The 24,715-nt window shown below is 38.8% G+C and overlaps 1 protein-coding gene across 1 annotated transcript in view; it reads right to left on the reverse strand.

The window, feature by feature from the left end:
- Window positions 1-24,451, reverse strand: part of SDHAF3 (succinate dehydrogenase complex assembly factor 3) — a 64,637-nt gene extending 40,186 nt beyond the window's left edge. Inside the window, exon 1 of the mRNA XM_002751539.7 lies at window positions 24,259-24,451. Within this exon, the coding sequence (XP_002751585.1) occupies window positions 24,259-24,432 (174 nt within the window). The 5' untranslated portion in view covers window positions 24,433-24,451. The remainder of the gene's footprint in view (window positions 1-24,258) is intronic.
- Window positions 24,452-24,715: the final 264 nt, after the last annotated feature.

The following is a 24,715-nucleotide window of genomic DNA, read 5'->3' on the forward strand; positions in this document are numbered from 1 at the left end:
TATTCACGTGAAACAGAAATTTTCTTTTCAGACACATGTATCAAGATTTGTAGACATGCCCTATTTAAAACAAATTCGATGTATGCAAATACAGGCTTATACAAAAAAACAGATTATACTTTGATAATTCACTTTTCTAAAGGATTCACAAAAGAACTATTTTAATTAGTAAGTTTGCCAATACACTAAAAGTTATATTTCAAAAAAAAAAGCAATTTATCAACAATTCTTCAGAAATACACTGAAGGGTATTAAATTAGTTAGTTATAATAGTATCAAGCTTCAGAAACTCCTATTATTAGTCTTTGTCCCAATAACCTGACAAATATAGCAGGTGAAACCAAATACATTAACAGAAAATGCATAGAAATGCATATTTAAGATCGTCTCTGATAATTATATTTGTATCTATCCTAATAATCATGAACCTACCAAATTATTCTTTTAAAATATATTCATGGACTAGCAAATTACAGAATCAATGTGACTAAAGGTGACCCAAAGAAACCAATGGGCTAAAAGCTACTATACCTTCTTTGTACAGGCCAGAAGTACAAAAAGAAAAATCCAGAGATCCCCGTTAGTGTGGCAGTTTCTTAAGAAGTGCTCTCACCGGTCAAAGACAATGTCTAAGAAAGGAAATCTAAATTCAATGATCTGGAAATGAAATATTTTGGAGCTGCTAAGGGAGGCAGGAAGAAGGATCCTAATGTACACAAACTGTCACTGCCAGCTAGCTTCTTGTTCTGTTGAGAGTTGCACCCTAAGAACAAATCCACAAACACTGGCATCTTAACTAAAGACCAAAATGTTAGTTATGATGTAGAGTAACCTTAGTGATAGCAAAAAGCAGCCTTACAATAATAAGGGAGTAAAGCTGAATGAGAAATATGACAAGGATGTAGCCACTTCAGGAAAATCTGACAGTCCAAAAAAGAAAGCTACGGTTCCTGAAAAAACAAAGGGGACTAGGATGAAGAGGATGACAGATAGGAAAAAGAGAGGATTAAGGAAGGGGGTATGAAAAAAATAAAACTGAACATCTCTTTCCATGTAAATTCCAGAGTAGGGAAAACACCATAATACACCTCTTTGCGAATGTGTCTCTGCCCTTAGTAGATTTCATTACAAAATTAGAATATGATCACAATGCAGTTTCTAAGTGTTCTGAAAATTTTAAGTATGTGCATTCAATAGTCAAAGGTGTTATGAGCACCCAGAAACTGTATCAAAGTTGCAAAAATTTCCAAACATTTTAAAGAAGTTCTTCTCATCTGGGTAAGGTGGCTCACACCTATAATCCCAGCACCTTGAAAGGGAAAGGCAGGCGGGTCACCTGAGGTCAGGAGTTCAAGTCCAGCACGGTCCACACGGCGAAACCCTGTCTCTACTAAAAATACAAAAATTAATCAGGCATGGTGGCAGGAGCTTATAATACCAGCAACTTGGAAGACTGAGGCAGGAGAATCCTGTGAAACTGGCAGGCAGAGATTGCAGTGGGCCAAGATCATGACACTACACTCCAGCTTGGGCAACAGAGCAAGACTCCTTCTCAAAAACAAAAGAAGTTCTCTCACTCCATGCATCTTTCTCTTAGCCATATAAAGGCATTTAATGATATTCACAGCATTTTTCTTTTAAAGTGGTGTTCACTCTGGTTATTCACCAGAAATCCAGAGTTATCAATTGTATGTATCTATAGCTTACAAAATAAATAAATCACATAGACAAATTCTTGAGGCCCATGCTTGGAAGTGTGAGGCAATAAACATGTTACTTTTTGGAAGGGCCACATTCAAGGTGTGTGCTGTGAAGCCAGATCAACTGAGGCTACAGCTGGCAGTCATCTCACCGAGATGGTTGCTGTAGCTGTTTTTGCAGGTATGTGTTTGCTATATATCATCTGCTGCCATTCTTAGCTTTGGAAAGGCAGGGAGGGAGTCAGCTGCATGAAAAGTGTATGGATTTAGTTTTAAGTGGGTTAGTTTTTAAGCAAACTATAGACCTCTTCATCAGGAAAGAGTCATTGCATCAAAGTACAGAAACCGTTCCTACTTACCTTGTGATATGAACAATAATATTCTGCTTTGGCTTTGGGTTTTTTGTTTGTTTTCTGCTATAACAATGAAGCGTCTTTTAAAGGAAAATAAACCATAATATAATTTTTAAATCTATCAAATAAAGCATAAATATTTGAGCTCAGAAAGCAAAATGCAATTTACTTTAGAAATGCTTTGAGTTACACTGATTTAGGAGTAAAGAAGAGCAAAAACTTGTAAATGAGGCAACTATGATTCTCCCTCCTCTGGAGTTAAGCTAATTAACTTTTCAGGCGAAGAGAAGAATCTAAAATTTTTCAGGCCTAGGTAAAACTAAGTAAGAAGTGGTTTAATCTATTAACATGTTTAAGAATAATAATGATACCTCAACAGAAAGAAGGTGGTTAACAAAAAAATAAAGGAGTGAGGGCAAACTTCTAATATGCATTCAATACTATTCAGGAAAAAAGAGCAATGAAACTGGGACCTATAGAAATAATCACTAAAGGGATGTTTTCTACTGCAGATACAGTGAGGCCTTATGAAAAAAAGCTTTCATGCCTACCTGCTTCCTGTCATTTTAATTCTACGTTTACCAGACAACCATCTAAATACTAATTCAGTTTCCCAGAAAGCTTAATAGAGGTCCCCTGAAGTCAAAGAAGTTCTTAAAAACAAAAGCTCTTTGAGAACTTATCTGGCAGCAAATCCTGATATAAATGTACATAAAGTATTTACTCCATTTACTGTGAATACTCAAATTTTTTTCTGAATATATATTAATGTATTTGATTACAGTACCACCCTAGATCCCACTGGGTGTTAAAATTCACTAAATACTACTTACTCACTTTCTAAAATCAAAAAACAATATGTGGTTATGAGACATATCTGAAAAGGTGTCCCCTGGAAGTAAATATAAATATTCTAACTACTGGAAAATGAGAGCCCTCTTTATCAGCACCTCCTCCCCTAGCAGCAGAAAAAAATAAATCAGTACTCTCATTTATATTTCAATGTTATATAAATTTAAGTAATGTGAGTCTGCTGCCAGTCTTATCATTTCTGGTTATGTTGGTAAAGTCCAACTCCAGGCTACAAGATCAATTACCAGACCCTATAATCACAATCAGGGTGGCACATACCTACTTAGAATATCTTTCCATAACGTACTGGTTTCTAAGCCAAGCGGAGCCTGTTTACTTGTCTTCCATCCTCCTTGATTGATGTATCAGAACACAAACCAACAGTTAACCTATATCCCCTCCCAATCCTACCCCACTATCAGCCTTCATTTACCTTCTACAAAACATAGGGGGAAAAGGTAAAAAATTAAAATAGAATACAGTTACTACGTGGTAACTTAATTTTTATCAAATTAAGTTAATAGAAAAATCATTTAACATTTAAGTATGATCTCTAAGAAATTAAACATGAAAAGATTTTTCATGTTGCTTACCAACACATAATACTAGACCAGATAGATGACAGTGATGATGCCAAATGTTGATTTTCTGATCTCAGCTTTGAGCCTAAAGATTCCAAATATTTTTCTAATGGTTAAAAATATTTACATAAGGTTTAATTTTGAATCTATACATGTTTAGATTTTACTTCATTTACAAAATTCAACAAGAAATCATACAAAATATACAGCTGACATTAACATTTATGAAACATGAAAAAGTCTAAGTTGAACCTATAAAATATAAAAGATAAAATTAAGAAATGTATGCATAAGGAGCTAGTAGCTGACACATTGAACGTGTCTGCCTCAAGTCTTTTGTGAAATAAGATGGGTAAAAATATTAAGTACATCCAATCCATTTTAAAAGGTATTCTTAATAACCTCCTTATAATTACTAAAGTAACACCTGATATTTGCAGAGAATGAGGAAAATCTCAGGTACATAGAACAAAATTGCAGTCATTCTTAATCTTATCATCAAAGATAAATGGTTTATATGTAATTATGTTTTTCCATGTTATTAGTTCTTCTGAAACACCATTTCTAATAACTGCATACTAACCCATTTATCATATGACTATAATTTCATTATTCTATCATTGGATATCTACAGTAATTTAAATGTCTCACTTTACTATAGAAATGCAACACACCAATTAACATCTTTGTACATAAATCACAGAATGACCTATTAGAGTCCCTTTTGCCCATTCTTTTTAGTAAAGCTTTAAGTTGTTTCCTATTAAGCTAAATAAGCTCTTTTCATATTAATGTGGTCAATCACATACTAATCCCAAATATTCCATTTGCCTTTATATTTTAACCAAACATTTGATTAACAATTTAACTCACCTCATAATATAATCACATCTTAGAGGTAAAAAGGAACCTTTTGGTCCACCTCTAATTCAGGGGGAAAATATTATTTTCCCTCTTGAGACAATTAAGGCCCAAATAAACCTTTCAAAAAATTACACAGAAAACAAATATGTGTCTGATTATTAAGAAAGTTTAACAGTTATAGCCCATCAATTTCTATTCTCATCTCGTTACTGAAAACAATCTTTCAAATAGAAATATCAGGCAATTAGCACTTCAGGCTAATAAACATAAAAATAAATTACTATTCAAATAATATTTAGACACTGGTTTGCAAGACATTGTGCTAGGGGTGTAGAAGATAAAAAGATGATTAGAAGTTTTCTTTTCCCTGAGGAAAAATAAAAAAATTGAAAAATCAAATAGACAAATTATAAGAAGCAAACAAGCAAGATTCAAAGAAAAAAAATCTGTAATCATTTTACAGCATATAAAAGTATAATAGTTTTTTGGAAACATTATTTTTAAATATTGACTAGACTGTCATAAAATAAGAACACAACATTTTTGTCCTATCTAGCTATATGATACTGATGGTGGCAGGAGACAGACAAATTCCTAGGCAGACAAGGGTGGGTCCCAGTGAAACCTGACTTGCAAGCCAAAAACAGCCTGGAGCCTGAAAAACAAGCTACCAGTTCCTGGTGAAGTCTATGACCAGATAGAGAACTTCCTTGATGCCTTTTTAGCCAATCAAAAGGTGTTTTTTCCAGGCCTACTCATGGACCAATCAGCATACACTCCTCCATTATGAGCCCATAAAACCCCTGGACTCAACCACAGGTGGAGACTACTCCCCTTCAGGTAGGGACTACCTACTTCAGGTCTCCTCTTGTGTGGAGAGTGGAATAAAACTTTTCCACCTTATTCACTCACTCTCTGGTTGTCCCATAACCTTATTCTTCTTAGATGTGGAACAAGAACCTGGGACCCAGCAAATGGTGGATGTAAAAGCAGCTACTGTAAGTCCATAGCCTTCCCGACCTCTGCCATCACAGAGCTGCTGCCCCAAATGACAGGAAGCACTGGAGGGGTAGGGCCAGCACACTGCCCCAAGGGTCGGTGGCACTGAACAAGCTATAACATGAACAAGCTGCAGGTGGTGACACACTCCCACTAGCTGGTCTATGAAAGAAGGGGTAGGACCCTTCTGAGGTCCCAAACTCAAGGACTACCAGAGCCAGAGCTATGACATGCCCCAGTTTGCTGGGCTGCAGACAGCAGAAACAAGCTGTGACATGCTGAAACACCACCTTTGGGGCTCCATGGTTGCTAATGGCTCTGAGTTTTCTGGTACCACTGCATTCCCCCTCATCCAGATGCTGGCACCCAAGGTGGAAGCCACTGGGGTATGCCTGATCCAGCCACAGCCTCACACAAAGCCAGTGCCTGGAGTTGCTTAACCTGCCACAGACCCACCATAGCAGCCAGTGCACCTGGCTGTGAACCATGGCTGGATCCTACAGTCACTTGCTCACATATCCCTTGCTGCTCTGTGCCTGGCTCATACTCAGTGGACATGGGATCCAGGCTGGTTGTCTGAGCCAAGCACAGCCTGACAGGCTGAGTGGACAGAGCAAGCCTAGTGGCCAGCTCAGAGCTAAGCGAGGACTGGGCAGGGGTGCTGCCGACCAGAGAAGATTTCTGGATGGCAAAGCAGCACTGAAAAAATCCTGTATCAATATCAAAAAAGTCATTTTACTTCTATAGGCTTTAATTTCTTCATTTTTAAAATGAAAAGATTTCCAAGTAAAGATGACAGACTGGAGATATTACAAGAGCTTGTTTTTTATCCTCTCCCTTCCAAAACCATGCAAAACTATTAGTAAAGCAATTTTTAAAAGGAATAATCCATAATGACTAAGAGGACAAGAATGGAGCCATTAGTGGCTAAAAAATTTCAACAGATTTCTGAAGATGGAAAGCAGAAGAACAGTGTAAATAATGAAACAGAGCAGACGGAGGAGGCCACAGCTCAGAATACAAACAGAGGAGAAAACAGCTAAAGAGACAGCCAAGCTGCCAAAATCAAGTGAACTCAAACATGAGGTAGGGAGGACATCAGAAGCAGGAAGCAAATACAGGCAAGATTAACTGAAATGCTAACCCTAAAAGAAATTTCCCCCAGCCTATCTATATGAATAGTTCTTGGTCAGTTCTTACTGCTTTATTCATAAATATGGACAGATAACCAAAATTCCCAAGACATTTGAAACATGAAAGAAAACAAAATAAAACAAAAAATGTCCTCATAAAAGATAAACAGGAAAGAATACATTGCTTTTTATTATAAGCCCTTCTACACTAATTAATTTTTCTAAGCCATCTGTATCTATTACTTCAATTTAAGAAAAAACTTAATCTCCACTACTAGGGAGGCTGAGGCAGGAGGATCACTTGAGCCTAGGGGTTTGAGAGCAGACTGGGCAACAGAGAAAAATCCTGTCTCAAAGGGAAAAAAAAGTGCACCAACTGAAAAAAAAGGGGATTATTTAACAAAACAATCAGAAGCTCTCTTTCAGTTAATTCAACTCCCTATGTAAAACTTCAGTTGTATATGCGTTCTTATTAAGCAACCATAAACTACAATTTAATAAGTAGAACAAGTAAAATTAATATTAACCATATATTCTTTCCCATATTTTTCGTGAATTTTAATTTATTTTTCTTTTCCTTTCAATGGATATATAATTTTAATCACCTTAAATTCTGTACAAAAACTTCAAATTTTAAGATTCCATATTACGTATACACATAACCTACACACACATACAATGTTTCTGAACTATGACCACTAGCATATTAACATTATCATGCATTACCATTATTTTAAACCTGAAAATTTAAATAAATGTTGAATCATTAAAATAAAAGAAGGAGACGGATCCAAGATGACCAATTAGGAGCAGCTCAGGATTGCAGCTCCCAGCGAAAGCGTGGAGGGTGAGTGGACACTGCATATCCAGAAGGATTTTTATTGCCCACAGACCAGGAGATTCCCAGGCAGAGGAGCCCCACAAGACACCAGCGTGACTGTTTTAGCCAGTCTGCCGGGTCTCCACACAAAATACCCGGGTCCAGGTGCTGTTTTAGCTGGTGATTGGAGCTCCTGGGAGACAGGGTCGCCTATTTCACTGATAAAAAAGGGGACTGAAACAGGGAGTCAAGCCAGGAGATTCCCAGGCAAAAAAGCACCACGAATCTCAGCGCAGCTGTTTCAGCCAGTGCAGTGGGTCACCACATGGGAAATCATACAGATCCCAGAGCCTTTTCAACAGGCAACTGGAAGACCTGGAAGACAGAGTTGCCCATTCAACTGAAAAAAAGGGGGGGGTCTGAGGCAGGGAGCCAAGTGATCAGGCTTGCCTGGTCCCACCCCCACAAAAAAAAAAGAACAGCAATCTGAAACACTCTAGATTGAGAGTTTCATAGCAAGCACAGCTGAACCCATGAAGGTCCAGCTGTGTGGGGGAGGGGTGTCTGCCATTACCGAGGCAGTCCACCACTGTGAAGGTACTCTGCCATTGTTGAGGCAACCCGCCATTGCTGAGGCAGACCGCCATTACAGAGAGAGTCCGCCATTATAGAGGGGGGCCACCATTGCTGAGGCAGTTCTAACTATACCTGTATAAACAGGACTGCAGGGAACTTCACACAACAGCTGGGTGAAGCCCAAAGCAACTCAGCAAAGCCTCTGCAGGCAGACTGTGACTAGACTGCCTATTCACTGGGCAGGGCAGCCCTGAAAAAAGGCAGCAGCATGATAGAAACTTATAAATAAAGCCCTAACTCCCCAGGACAGAGCACCTGGGGAGAAAAAAAGGCATTTATGAGTTCTGCCATAGCACACTTAAACATACCTGCTCAGCAGCTCTGAATGAACAAAGGAGCTCACAGCTCAGCACTTGAGCTCCTATAAAGGGCACACTGTCTCCTCAAGCAGCTCCCTAACCCCGTATATCCAAAGAGTCACCTCATAAAGGAGAGCTCAGACTGACATCTGGTAGGTATCCTTCTGGGACAAAGATAGGAGAAGAAACTGGCAGCAACCCTTACTGTTCTACAGCCACTGCAGGTGATCTCCAGGCAAGCAGGGCCTGGAGTGGACCTCAGCAGTCCTACAGCAGAGGGGCCTGACTGTTAGAAGGAAAACTAAGAAATAGAAAGAAATAACTTCATCATCAACAAACTGGACATCCACTCAGAGACCCAATCTGAAAGTCAACAACTACAAAGACGACAGGTGGATAAATCCACAAAGATGGGAAGAAACCAGCACAAAAAGGATGAAAACACCCAAAACCAGAACGCCTCTGCTCCTATAAGGGATCACAACTCCTCACCAGCAAGGAAACAAGGCTGGATGGAGAACGAGTGTGATGAATTGACAGAAACAGGCTTCAGAAGGTGGCTAATAAGAAACTTCTCTGAGCTAAAAGAACATATGCTGACCCAATGCAGAGAAACTAAGACCTTAAAAAGATTTGACGAAATGCTAATGAGAATGAACAGCTTAAAGAGGAATATAAGTGAATTGATGGAGCTGAAAAACACAACAAAAGAACGTCGCGAAGCATACACAAGTTTCAACAGCAGAACATACCAAGCAGAAGAAAGGATAACAGAGATTGAATATCAACTCAATGAAATAAAAAGAGAAGGCAAGATTAGAGAAAAAAGTGCAAAAAGGAATGAACAAGGTCTCCAAGAAATATGGGACTATGTGAAAAGACCTAATCTACATTTGCTAGGTGTACCTGAATGTGATGGAGAGAATGAATCCAAGCTGGAAAATACTCTTCAGGATAATATCCAGGAAAACTTCCCCAACCTAGTAAGGCAGGCCAATATTCAAGTCCAGGAAATACAGAGAACACGACAAAGATATTCCTGAAGAGGAGCAACCCCAAGGCATATAATCGTCAGATTCACCAGGGTTGAAATAAAAGAGAAAATGCTAAGGGCAGCCAGAGAGAAAGGTCAGGATACCCACAAAGGGAAGCTCATCAGACTCACAGCAGATCTCTCAGCAGAAACCCTACAAGCCAGAAGAGAGTGGGGGCCAATATTCAACATCCTTAAAGAAAAGAACTTTCAACCCAGAATTTCAGATCCAGCCAAACAAAGCTTCATAAGTGAAGAAAAAATAAAATCCTTTACAAACAAGCAATTGCTCAGAGATTTCATCACCACCAGGCCTGCTTTACAAGAGCTCCTGAAAGCAGCAGGAAATAGAAAGGAACAACCAGTACCAGCCACTCCAAAAACATACCAAATGGTAAAGAGCATCAACACAATGAAGAAACTGCATTCAAGAGCCAGTTTATTTATTTTCCATGAAGCTGTGCGGTTCTGAGTTAGTTTCTGAATTCTGAGTTCTAACTTGATTGCACTATGGTCTGAAGGAATGTGATGATTTCCATTCTTTTGCATTTGCTGAGGAGTGACTTACTTCCAATTATGTGGTCAATTTTAGAGTAGGTGTAATGTGGTGCTGAGAAGAAAGTATATTCTGTGGATTTAGGGTGGAGAGTTCCATAAATGTCTATGAGGTTTACTTGGTCCAGGTCTGAGTTCAAGTCCTGGATATCCTTGTTAATTTTCTGTTTTGTTGACCTAATATTGACAATGGGGTGTTAAAGTCTCCCACTGTTATTGTGTGGGAGTCTAAGTCTTTATGTAAGTCATTAAGAACTTGCTTTATGTATCTGGGTGCTCATGTATTGGGTTCGTATATATTTAGGATCATTGGCTCTTCTTGTTGCATTGATCCTTTTACCATTACTTAATGTTCTTCATTGTCTCTCTTCATCTTTGTTGGTTTAGAGTCTATTTTATCAGAGACAAGAATTGCAACTCTTGCTTTTTTTTGCTCTCCATTTGCTTGGTAAATCTTCCTCCATCCCTTTATTTTGATCTTTTGTGTATCCTTACATGTGAGATTGGTTTCCTGGATACAGCACACCAATGGGTTTTGGCTTTTTATCCTGTTTGCCAGTCTGTGTCTTTTGATTGTGGCATTTAGCCCATTTACATTTAGGGTTAATATTGTTATATGTGAATTTGATCCTGCCATTTTGATGCTAGATGGCTGTTTTGCCTGCTTACAGGAGCTCCTGAAAGAGGCACTACACATAGAAAGGAACAACCAGTACCAGCCATTCCAAAATCACACTAAATGCTAAAGAGCATCAACATAATGAAGAATCTACAACAACTAACAGGCAAAACAGCCATCTAGCATCAAAATGGCAGTATCAAATTCACACATAACAATATTAACCCTAAATGTAAATGGGCTAAATGCCACAATCAAAAGACACAGACTGGCAAACAGGATAAAAAGCCAAAACCCATTGGTGTGCTGTATCCAGGAAACCAATCTCACATGTAAGGATACACAAAAGATCAAAATAAAGGGATGGAGGAAGATTTACCAAGCAAATGGAGAGCAAAAAAAAGCAAGAGTTGCAATTCTTGTCTCTGATAAAATAGACTCTAAACCAACAAAGATGAAGAGAGACAATGAAGAACATTAAGTAATGGTAAAAGGATCAATGCAACAAGAAGAGCCAATGATCCTAAATATATACGAACCCAATACATGAGCACCCAGATACATAAAGCAAGTTCTTAATGACTTACATAAAGACTTAGACTCCCACACAATAACAGTGGGAGACTTTAACACCCCATTGTCAATATTAGGTCAACAAAACAGAAAATTAACAAGGATATCCAGGACTTGAACTCAGACCTGGACCAAGTAAACCTCATAGACATTTATGGAACTCTCCACCCTAAATCCACAGAATATACTTTCTTCTCAGCACCACATTACACCTACTCTAAAATTGACCACATAATTGGAAGTAAATCACTCCTCAGCAAATGCAAAAGAATGGAAATCAACACATTCCTTCAGACCATAGTGCAATCAAGTTAGAACTCAGAATTCAGAAACTAACTCAGAACTGCACAGCTTCATGGAAACTAAATAAACTGGCTCTTGAATGTTGACTGGATATATAATAAAATAAAGGCAGAAATAAAGATGTTCTTCAAAACCAGTGAGAATGAAGACACAACATACCAGAATCTCTGGGACACATTTAAAGCAGTATCTAGAGGAAAATATATAGCAATAAATGCCCACATGAGAAGAAAGGAAAGATCTAAAATCAACATCCTATCACCAAAATTGAAAGAGCTAGAGGAGCAAGATCAAAAAACTCAAAAGCTAGCAGAAGACAAGAAATAACTAAGATCAGAGCAAAGCAGAAGAAGATAGAGACACAAAAAACCCTTAAAAAATAATCAATAAATCCAGGAGCTGGTTTTTTCAAAAAGATCAACAGAATAGACAGACCACTAGTCAGACTAATAAAAAAGAAAAGAGAATATTCAAATAGATGCAATAAAAAATAATAAAGTGGATATCACCACAGATTCCACAGAAACACAAACCATCATCAGAGATTATTACAAACAACTCTTTGCACATAAACTAGTAAAAGTGGAAGAAATGGATAAATTCCTAGACTTGAATCCTCCGAAGCCTAAACCAGGAAGAAGTCAAAACCCTGAATAGACCAATAAAAAGGGCAGAAGTTGAGGCAGCAATTAAGAGCCTACCATCCAAAAAAAGCCCAGGTCCAGATGCATTCATAGCTGAATTCTACCAGACATACAAAGAGGAGTTGGTACCATTCCTTCTGAAACTATTCCAAACAATCCAAAAAGAGGGAATCGTTCCCAAATCATTTTATGAGACCAACATCATCCTGATGCCAAAACCTGGCAGAGACTCAGCAAGAAAAGAAAACTTCAGGTCAATATCCATGATGAACATAGATGCAAAAATCTTTAATGAAATACTGGCAAACTGATTGCAACAGGACATCAAAAAGCTTATCCACCATGATCAAGTAGGATTCATCCCGGGGATGCAGGGCTGGTTCAACACACACAAGTCTATAAATGTAATTCACCACATAAACAGAACCAAAGACAAAAACCACATGATTATCTCAATTGATGCAGAGGTCTTTGACAAAATTCAACAGCCCTTTATGTTAAAACCCTCAATAAACTAGGTATTGACAGAACGTATCTCAAAATAATAAAAGCTATTTATGACAAACCAACAGCCAATATCATACTGAATGGGCAAAAACTGGAAGCATTCCCTTTGAAATCTGGCACTAGAAAAGGATGCCCTCTCTCACCACTCCTATTCAATATAGTACAGGAAGTTCTAGCCAGAGCATCAGGCAAGAAAAAGAAATAAAGGGTATTCAAATAGGAAAGGAGGAAGTCAAATAGTCTCTATTTGCAGACGACATGATTGTATATCTAGAAGACCCCATTACCTCAGCCCAAAATCTCCTGATACTGATAGGCAACTTCAGCAAAGTCTCAGGATACAAAATCAATGTGGAGAAATCACAAGTATTCCTACACACCAATAACGGACTTAAAGAGAGCCACATCAAGAATGAACTGCCATTCACAATTGCTACAAAGAGAAAAAAATACCCAAGAATACAACTGACAAAAAACTTAAAGGACCTCTTCAAGGAGAACTACAAACCACTGCTCAATGAAATAAGAGAGGACACAAACAGATGGAGAAACATTCCATGTTCATGGTTAGGAAGAATCAATATCGTGAAAACGGCCATACTGCCCAAAGTAATTTATAGATTCAACACTATCCCCATTAAGCTACCAATGACCTTCACAGACCTGGAAAAAACCTTAAACTTAATATGGAACCAAAAGAGAGCCTGCATAGCCAAGTCAATTCTAAGCAAAAAGAACAAAGTTGGAGGCATCACACTACCATACTTCAAAATAAACTACAGGGCTACAGTAATCAAAACAGCATGGTACTGGTACCAAAACAGAGACATAGACCAATGGAACAGAACAGAGGCCTTGAAGACAATGCCACACATCTACAACCATCTGATCTTTGACAAACCTGATGAAAATAAGCAATCGGGAAAGAATTCCCTGTTTAACAAATGGTGTTGGGAAAACTGGCTAGCCATGTGCAGAAAGCAGAAACTGGACCCCTTATACTAAAATTAACTCCAGATGGATTAAAAACTTAAACATAAAGCCTAACACCCTAACAACCCTAGAAGAAAACCTAGGCAAAACCATTCAGGACATAGGCACAGGCAAGGACGTCATGACCAAAACACCAAAAGCATTGGCAACAAAAGCCAAAATAGACAAATGGGACCTAATGAAACTCCACAGCTTCTGCACAGCAAAAGAAACAGTCATTAGAGTGAATCAGCAACCAACAGAATGGGAAAAAATTTCTGCAATCTACCCATCTGACAAAGGGCTAATATCCAGAATCTACAAAGTACTAAAACAGATTCACAAGAAAAAAACAAGCCCATTCAAAATTGGGCAAAGGATATGAACAGACACCTTACAAAAGAAGACATACATGAGGCCAACAAACATATGAAAAAATGCTCATCATCACTGGTCATTAGAGAAGTGCAAATCAAAACTACATTGAAATACCATCTCATGCCAGTTAGATGGCGATCATTAAAAAATCTGGAGACAACAGATGCTGGAAAGGATGTGGAGAAATAGGAACACTTTTACACTGTTGGTGGGAGTGTAAATTAGTTCAACCATTGTGGAAGACAGTGTGGCAATTCCTCAAGGACCTAGAAATAGAAATTCCATTTGACCCAGCAATCCCATTCCTGGGTATATATCCAAAGGATTATAAATCATTCTACTATAAGGACACATGCACACGAATGTTCACTGCACCACTGTTTAAAATAGCAAAGACCTGGAACCAATGCAAATGCCCATCGATGATAGACTGGACATGGAAAATGTGGCACATACACACCACAGAATACTAGGCAGCCATAAAAAACGATGAGTTTGTGTCCTTTGTAGGGACATGGATGAACCTGGAAACCATCATTCTCAGCAAACTGACACAAGAACAGAAAATCAAACACCACATGTTCTCACTCATAGGTGGGTGTTGAATGATGAGAGCACATGGACAAGGAAGGGGAGCATCACATACTGGGGTCTGTCGGGGGGAAATAGGGGAGGGACAGCAGAGGGTGGGGAGTTGGAAAGAGATAGCGTGGGGAGAAATGCCAGATATAGGTGATGCGGAGGAAGGCAGCAAATGACAATGCTATGTGTACCTATGCAACAATCTTGCATGTTCTTCACATGTACCCCAAAACCTAAAATGCAATAAAAATAAATTAAATAAAAAGAAACATACACCAGTCTTCCAGTAACATACCATAAAGTCAATAACACATGCAATATTGACTGAATTATGGTTTTAAATACTTTTACTTTATCATGAGCACTGTTATAACACATCTTATAACACTAATAACAAATATTCTTAAGGAGTAGTATCTTAAAATCTTCATTAAGTGTTTCAGACATTAAAAACGAGAAAACATTTTATGTTGCAAGGATAAACTATTTTATATCTTCTCTTGTACTCCTTTTTAAGCCATTAGTTAAGTATCACAATATGCCTAAAATTTTTTAAAAGTTAAAACTTGATGTAGAAAACACATATGTGTGACACATCACCATTCAGTAAACCATCACAAAAACACCAACAATGAGTAAAATGCAGAATTGACAATTTGACTGAGACCTAACTGACCCATTCATATCTGGGAGATGTATCCCTGACACATACAATCCATTCACTCAAGAGAGAAGCAATTTATTCCTGTTCTCCTGCACGCTAAAATAAAACTATAAATCAAGATGTTAAAAAGCAACGAAATGAGGTCCTCAAATTAGGTAAGTTAAGAAAACTCAAATATAGGTGACACGACACTTAATCATACATATCTGATGATCCACTTCAAAATCATATATAAGAAAAAAAATCCCAAGATATTACAAAGGGATGGCTACCTGAAATCTGAAACATTTCCTCCTCTTGAAATGCAACAAAATAAAATGAGAGAGAAAATGTTATGACATCTAGATTATCAGACAAGTACAAAGAATTGAACATATTCAAGAAGTAGGAGCAGTTACAAATGGTCAGTCCATGATAGCGAGATTGTTGCCTTTACTTGAAGGGACGAAAAAGAAAATGGATTATCTTGGATGTGGCAAGATGGCCAAACAGGAACAGCTCCAGTCTGCAGCTCCCAGCAAGACCAATGCAGAAGGCAGGTGATTTCTTCATTTCCACTTGAGGTACCCTGTTCATCTCACTGGGACTGGTCAGGCAGTGGGTACAGCCCACAGAGGGCAAGGAAAAGCAGGGTGGGGCATCGCCTCACCAGAGAAGTGCAAGGAGTCGGGGGCCTCCCTTTCCCTGCCAAGGGAAGCCATGAGGGACTGTGCTATCTGGCCCAGATACTACTCTTTTCCCATAGATTTTGCAATCTGAAGACCAGGAGATTCCCTATGTGCCTATACCACCAGGGCCCTGGGTTTCAAGCACAAAACTAGGCAGCTCTTCAGGCAGACATCAAGCTAGCTGCAGTTTTGTTCTTTTTTTTTTTTCATACCCCAGTGGTGCCTGAAACCCCTGTAAAACAGAACAAATTGTTCACTCCCCTGGAAAGGGGACTGAAGCCAGGGAATCAAGTGGTCTCACTCAGCAGGTCCCACTAGCATGAAGGCCAGCAAGCTAAGAACCACTGGCTTGAAATTCTCACTGTCAGCACTGCAGTTTGAAGTTGACCTGGGACCATCCAGCTTGGGTGGGGAGGGGTGTCTGCCATTACTGAGGCTTGAATAGGTGGTTTTCCCCTGACTGTCAGGGGTAAGTTCCTCTAAAGACTTGGAGGAACTCAACACAACGCAGCAAAGTGGCTGTGGCCAGACTGCCTCCATAGATTCCTCCTCACTGGGCACGGCATCTCTGAAAGAAAGGCAGCAGCCCCACTCAGGGGCTTATAGATAAAACTCCCATCTCCCTGGGACAGAGCACCTGGGGGAAGGGGCAGCTAAGGGCACAGCTTCGGCAGACTTCATTGTTCCTGCTGGCTGGCTCCAAAGAGAGCAGTGGATCCTGACAAGGCAGGTTCTCCCAGCACAGTGCTTGAGCTCTGCTAAGGGACAGACTGCCTCGTCAAGTGGGTCCCTAACGCCTATGCTTCCTGACTGGAAGAGACCTCCCAACAGGGGTTGACAGACACCTCATACTGCTGCAGAATATTCAGGAGACCAGAGAGACCAGTGGGTGAAACAGGAGGATTTTTTAAGTTGGCCACTGGCTCAGCAGATTAGCATACCAAGGATGAGCAAAGGAGAAAGAAAATGGGGTACTTTTTATACATCCAGGATGATACAGCAGCTAACAGGTTTACAGAAGCCAAGACAAAGAACACTTAATTAATTTGTAACATGTCTTATGATGTACATTACCTTTGAAAAATAGCATTTTGAGAAACACATTGTACATCATTTGGGTGTTACCTTGCCCTGTGACCTTGCAGCTGATCAGCAAGAAAAACAGGAGTCTTGAGATGCCTGGGAACTTTGCTGAGAATGTGTGGAGAATAGATAAAGTAGGTCTTATGGGGAGTTAGCTAATTTTAAGCAGAGCTGAGGGTTAGGTTTTATATTGAATACAATACAGTAGACTTTATTTTATTATGCAGCAATTACAGACTGCCACTGTCATAATTTAATTTTCTTCTTCAGTACGGGAGAGCTCCAGCTGGCATCAGGCTGGTGCCCCTCTAGGACGAAGCTTTCAAAAAAAGGAGCAGGCAGCAATATTTGCTGTTCTGCAGCCTCCACTGGTGATACCCAGGCAAACAGTGTCTAGAGTAGACCTCCAACAAACCACAGCAGACCTGCAGAAAAGCAGCCTGACTCTTAGAAGAAAAACTAGCAAACAGAAAGCAGTAACATCAACATCAACAAAAAGGACCCCACACAAAACCCCATCCAAAGTAAATCCACGAAGATGAGCAAAAACCAGCACAAAAAGGCTGAAAATTCCAAAAACCAGAATGCCTCTTCTCCTCCACAATTCCTCTTCAGCAAGGACACAAAACTGGATGGAGAATGAGTTTGATGAATTAACAGAAGTAGGCTTCAGAAGGTGGGTAATAACAAACTCCTCCAGGCTAAAACAGCATGTTCTAACCCAATGCAAGGAACTTAAGAACCTTGTAAAAAGGTGAGACAAATTGCTAACTAGTATAACCAATTTAGAGAAGAACATAAATGACTTGATGGAGCTGAAAAATACAGCATGAGACTTTGTGAAGCATACGCAAGTATCAATAGCCAAATCAATCAAGCGAAAGAAAGGATATCAGAGACTGAAGATCAACTTAATGAAATAAATCATGAAAACAAGATTAGAGAAAAAAGATTAAAAAGGAACAAATGAAGTTTCCAAGAAATATGGGACTATGTGAAAAGACCAAAGCTACAATTGATTGGGGTCCCTGAAAGTAGTTTCTCTGAAACCAAAGAGAACAAAGAGACAACATACCAGAATCTCTGGGGCACAGCTAAAGCAGTGTTTAGAGGGAAATTAATAGCACTAAATGCCCATATAAGAAAATGGAAAAAATCTAAAATTGACATCCTAACATCACAATTTTAAAAACTAGAGAAGAAAAACAAACAAACAAACAAACAAACAACAACAACAACAAAAAAAACCTAGAGAAGAAAGAGCAAATTCAAAAGCTAGCAGAAGACAAGAAATACCTAAGATCAAAGCAGAACTGAAGGAGACGGAGGCATGAAAAACCCGTCAAAAAGAAAAAAGTCAATGAATCCAGGAGCTGTTTTTTGAAAAGATTAACAAAGTAGACAGACTGGTAGCCAGATTAATAAAGAAGAAAAGAGAAGACAAACTACTTTAAATTTCATACAGAATGAAAAAAGCGCCCATATAGCAAAGACAATCCTAACCAAAAACAACAAAGCTGGAAGCATCAGGCTACCTGACTTCATACTATACTACAAGGCGACAGTAACCAAAATAGCATGGTACTGGTACCAAAACAGACATATAAACCAATGGAACAGTATAGAGATCTCAGAAATAATACCACACATCTATAGCCATCTGATCTGCAACAAACCTGACAAAAACAAGCAATGGGGAAAGGATTCCCTATTCAATAAATGGTTTAGGGAAAACTGGCTAGCCATATGCAGAAAACTGAAACTGGACCCCTTCCTTACACCTTATATAAAAATTAATTCAAAATGGATTGAAACTTAAACGTAAAACCTTAAACCATAAAAACTCTAGAAGAAAACGTAGGCAATGCCATTCAGGACATAAACATGGGCAAAGACTTCATGACTAAAACACCAAAAGCAATGGCAACAAAAGCCAAAATTGTCAAATGGGATTTAAACATCATTAAAAAGTCAGGAAACAACAGATGCTGAAGATGCAGAGAAATAGGACTGCTTTTACACTGTTGGTGGTAGTGTAAATTAGTTCAACTATAGTGGAAGACAGTGAGGCAATTCCTCAAGGATCTGGAACCAGAAATATCATTTGATCCACTACTGGGTAGGTAACCAAAGGATAATAAACCATTCTATTATAAAGACACATGTGCACACATTTACTGCAGCACTATTTACAATAACAAAAATATGGAACTAACCCAAATGCCCATCAATGATAGACAGAATAAAGAAAACGTGGCACATATATACCATGGAATACTACGCAGCCATAAAAAAGGATAAATTCCTGTCCTTTGCAGGGACATGGATGAAGCTGGAAACCATCATCTTCAGCACATTAATACAGGAACAGAAAACCAAACACTGAATGTTCTCACTCATAAGTGGGAGTTGAACAATGAGAACATATGGACACAGGGAGGGGAACATCACACACTGAGGCCTGTCGGGGGCATGGGAGGAAAGAGGAGAGAGAGCCTCAGGACAAATACCAAATGCACACTGGGCTTAAAACCTAGATGACGGGTTGATAGGTTCAGCAAACCGCCATGGCACATGTATACCTATATAACAAACTTGCAGGTTCAGCACATGTATCCCAAAACTTAAATTTTTTAAAAAGTTAAAAAGTACATTCCTTTGCAGCAGTAGCTAGGAACAACTAAATACAAATGAAAAAAATAAAACAATTCTAGCACTATACTACTACTTTCAATCTCTTAACTCCTAAATGTTAATGTTCTATCTTTGACCAAGTTCCCCTATACTATACCCAAAAGGGGCACTTCCACCCACATCTTTGGTCCACCAACTACAGGTAATAAATTCCAAATCTCTATCTCCAGCCACAATCTGTCTCCTGAGCATCAGCCCAACACTTGTCTCTCTGAACATCTCCACTTAACTGTTCCATCAGAATTTTTAGCACAAGGCTGGGCGTGGTGGCTCACGCCTGTAATCCAGCCACTTTGGAGGCCAAGGTGGGTGGATCACCTGAGGTCTGGAGTTCAAGAATTTTTCGCGCAAAGCACACCAAACTGAACTCATTCCCAATCTGTTCCTCCTGCATAACTATTCTGGTTACTGGTATCATGCTCCAAATTCAGAAGTTATCCATTCTGTTTTCTTCTCCTTCACTAATACTGTATTGGTCAACAAGTCAAGTTCCATTCTACTTTAAAAGAAAAAAAAAAACCCCTCATAAATCCATATTCTCCATTTTCAAGGCCTCTGTCTTGGTTTAGGCATATACCTACTTGGCTTGGAATTACTACATCAGTCTACTAACAGTTCTCCCTATTTTCAATCTGGCTCTTCAATTATTCCTCTATATTGCTGCTAACATGATCTTTTTAAAATATTATTTAAATCATTTCTACTATTTAAAAAGTTTTCAATGATTCAAAATAAAAACTTAAAATCCTTAGCAAAATATCCTGTCTCCTGCCACCTCTTTAGCTTTATTTCTTCCTCATCTTCTGTATAAAATGCTAAATTCCAAACACAACACTGCAGTTCCTGGAAAAACGTCATACTGTTTCTTACCTCAATGCTTCTGCATATGTTATTCCCTCTTTCTAGAAAGTTCTCTTTTTGACATGGTAAATTTGACCTACTCAAGACTTAATCATCTTGTGTAGCTTTCAACTTCCTCCATTCCTCCTTGATCCCACAGCATTTAGTAGACACTCTTTCATACTATATTACAATTGTCCTTTTCTACTAAACTTTGAACACCATGAAAGTAAAATATATTTATTGTTCATTTTTGCACCCTAAATGCCTGGCACATTGTCTGACAATAGTGAGTGATCAAAACTATCTGCAAAATGTTTATGCCTTTGTTTTCTAGAAACAAAACTAACACTTAAAAAACATTCCCCAACAGACACAGAACAAAGCAGCTCCTTAAGAAAAACAACAGAAACCAGGCAAGGGGCAACTGAGAAAAATAAATGAGACAGAGAAAGAAAAATTAAACACATGAAGTCTATTCAGGTAGCTCCTGAGAGCACACTCTTCTGTGCTCTTTGTCTCATATTCTCTCACCAACATGTTTTATCTGTTTAATCTTCAATGTTTATTCTGATTTACCACAAAATAAGTGGTAGGCAAAGAGAGAAGAAAGCCTTACTTAAATCAACTTCCCCAAAAATGAGCACAGTTAGAACACTTAAAATGCGGTAGTAAGACCCCTAATCTGTGGAGTCTCAATTTCACTTCTAAAGGTTACCTCCTAAGAGTTGAGAGATTACAATGCACAGTTTTACAAACTAGTTATCGTACATTCTCCCTTAATAGATTCCCAAAAACTCTTCCTGAACTTGTATTTTTTCTTCCGGTAAGAAATTAATAAATTCACTATTTATTCTGTAAACATGCGTTTTACATTTCTATCCTTAAAATGAAATACTTTCCTTCCACCCTGCCTCAAGTGGCCCTTGAACAAAAACTTCCCCCAGCTTAATTCTCTCTATTATGATATTGCCAGTTTTCCAGGATCACAAATAAAGGGATTACAGAACTCTCTTCCAAATACATGGCCTTTAGCATTCTTGATCCCATTCTATCAAGTGGTAACTATACCCAACATTGCCCACAGATGTAAAACAAATTCAGAATACATTCAAGTCCATAATTAAGTTTAGATGTGTGTGAGCGATTGGGATTGTGCAGACCAGACTCTACATAACATATTAAGTTAGAAGTCCACAACAGTTACTTAGTCGACAGGTGCCAAGTTTGTAATCAGCACTAACTGAAAAACAACAAAGACATAAAAATCCATATCATATCTAGCAATATCTAGTAAAACAATCATAAATTACATGTTTTGAAGAACATGTTGGGGAGAAGGACTTGGAAGTCTTAAGTATATTACTCTCTGGGGATAAAACTTCTCTAGCCAGGTTTTTCTCCCCTCCAAATCATTAGCATCTTCTCTAGCCCTACTCTTCCAAAATGACCAGTTTTTCAAGTATCTTTCTTAGTAGGATCCAATCTACCAATTCTTACTCCCAGGCTTAGATTAAGCTGCCTTGCAACTGTGAGAATTATGTTATCCAAAGAGATAACTAGGTTTAAATTTATCTTTACCCAGCTGCCAATTCATTAACTCCACTAGGTCAACAATGGGGAAGATAGGAAAACTGTTCTCTACAGACATATGTCAACTAAAAAATTCAGAAAGAATAAGGGAAACCAAAAAAAACACCATTGGAACACAATGCCAAAATCCTTCAATGAATGCTAAGATTAGTATTCATCTGCAAATCCTGAGAGAGTACCTACCTCCAACTATGTATTAATTTCAAAGGGGAAATATTAAGTTTACAGTGGAGACACCAGGCAGATTATCACTTTAACCAAGTGATCACCATTATCATTACCAGTAAGAAGTCATGTTAATATCATTTACTCTCTGACATTAAGTGTTGAGAACAGTTCGCTCCTGTGCTATTCTCAGTAATGTATAACATTAATTTAACCACCAGAAAACATCAGACAAACTCAAATTGAGAAACATTCCACAAAGTAACAGAGCAGTACTTTTCAAAAAAGTATCAAAGTCATGAAAGATAAGACTGAGGAACAGTCACAGAAAGGAGATTAAGGAAAAAGAATGACTAAATGCATTGTAGAATCCCTATGGGATCCTGGAACAGAATAAGGACATTAGTGAAAGTACTGGCAAAATGTAAATAAAGCCTGTAGTTAATAGTATTGTAGCAATGTTAATTTCTTGCTTTTGATCACTGTACCCTGATTATGTAAAATGCTAACATAAGGGAAAACAGGATGCAGAGGAACTCTGTAGTCTTCCTACTCTTCTCTATGTTTATGAGTTTTAAAACGCTCCATACCTGTTACCAAGCCTACTAGGTCAACTAACACGTTTTTTATTTATGCAGTTCTTTTATATACCCTCTCTCTCTCCTACAACCTATTATCAATTTTTCTGAGTTGCTATTCTTTCCTACTTTTTCCCTAAAAGGCTTCCAAATTCTTACATTTTAAGACTTCTCAAAATAACCTATTTCCTCCCAATAGAAGGCTACTCTCTTTCGTGTACAGCCACAAAATGACATACCTTAAAAGATGTAAAATACTTTAATACAGTATCTTATAGCTTCATAACAAAATACAAGGGCTTGTAAATACATTTACATAAATAAATTTTGAGATGCATATATAAACACTTTTACAGATGAGAAAATAAGACCAGGAAAATTATCTGACACTTAATATTAATATCAGAGACTCAATCTGACTCCAGTTCTTCAGGCCCTAAGACCAAATTACCTTATTAAAAGTGCTCTGTATCTGAAAAGCTTCAACTTCCCTGGCTTCAGACAAGCGAATTAAACCAAATACACCATGATTTTCAAGAAAGTTCCAAATTTCCCCCATTGTTCTAAATGTCACTCTTAAAAGCTTCAATAATTCTACAAATAAGAATTCTGGAAGTCAGTGTAAATTTTGTGTTCACCCTAACCATTCTTTCGTGATTTTTTTTTTTTTTAAAAAGCAGACTTCAGTCATCTCCTCTTCAACTGTTTAGGCTGAGGAATCGCTTACCTCTATTTTCATACCAGCTCCAACTCATGCTTTCAAATACCTTAGCTGTCATTCTAATCTCTAACTGCATTCATTTCTCGATATACGCAAGTGAAAACTATGGGCTATCCTGCAGGGCCCCGAGTCCCACGAAATATTCTGAATACCTTTTGTCTTCGCTAAAAAAAAAAAAAAAAAAAAAAGCCAAATGACTTATTGCTAGTGCATGTGTCCCTTTAATATTTAGAGCAATGGTGCATGGCGATGTAACACTGACTTGAGACCCCGGAAGAAACAACTTTCGCCTGACCTAACTGCCACCAGCATTTTTCTCCTTCACCGTTTGTAATCTCCAGTCTATTGTAACCTATAGTCTTTTTCATGCTATGTGATTTCTGTAACGGTCAAGTGAGAAAATTATTTAAACCCACCAAGAGAGCTGAGATTAAAGAAATAACAGGGAAATAATCCTTTAAATTTGAAAACTAATAAGAGAGCCATTAATTTATTAATGGGCTCTTACTACGTACAAAGGTACTTAAAGGAACAAAAAGCTCCTGAGGTCTTTGGACACTTAACGACGACCTGCTCATTTCTGTGACCTATCCTCACCCTTCCAGAACCTGGCATCTGCAGGAGCTCAAAAGTTAAACTGAATTGGAGACGCTGAAGTAATAGGGAACTGCTCCACTGAGAAACCCGTGGGAGAAACTTTGGAAAGTGTCGCCTGAACAGCATTACGCAGTTTAATTCAAACAAAACAGGTTGTTGCACTGTTTAATCCTGGATGGGGCCATGGAACAAGAAACCGGGACACCGAGGGACCCCAAAGGTCTTGGGCAAAGAAACTAGGGCGCCACTTGCCTCCCATTCCTGCAAGAAACGCTGGGCCTCGTCAGAACCAACGGCCTTATGTCTCCTAAATTCGTCCTTAACATACTGATCACCCAGGGCTTTGAGGTCCGGGGGCAGAACACGATGCAGCTGCAAGACGCGCTTATATAAGGCCCGGACTCGAGAAACGTGCCGCCCCGGCATTGCGCCGCGCGCCTAACGCGCCTGCGCAGAGGGACAGCGTATTCACGCCCATCTGCGAAATCGCGTATTAGTGAACCGGAAGACCGACGGAAGTGGGCGCGCAACCTTTATCCGGTTTGGTCCCTCCCAGAATCAGGTCCTCCCGGAAACCCAGGCTCTCCTCCGGGCGGGAAACGGGTTGGCCCTTCTCTACGAAGGGCGTGGCCTTTGTGGAGTCGCACCTGCGCCTCGTTGTGGCTTCTCCTGGGCTGCGATCTGGTGGGTCTTGAAAAAGAGAGGTCTT

Source organism: Callithrix jacchus, chromosome 11, assembly GCF_049354715.1.
Source record: "Callithrix jacchus isolate 240 chromosome 11, calJac240_pri, whole genome shotgun sequence".
Taxonomy (NCBI): Eukaryota; Metazoa; Chordata; class Mammalia; order Primates; family Cebidae; genus Callithrix; species Callithrix jacchus.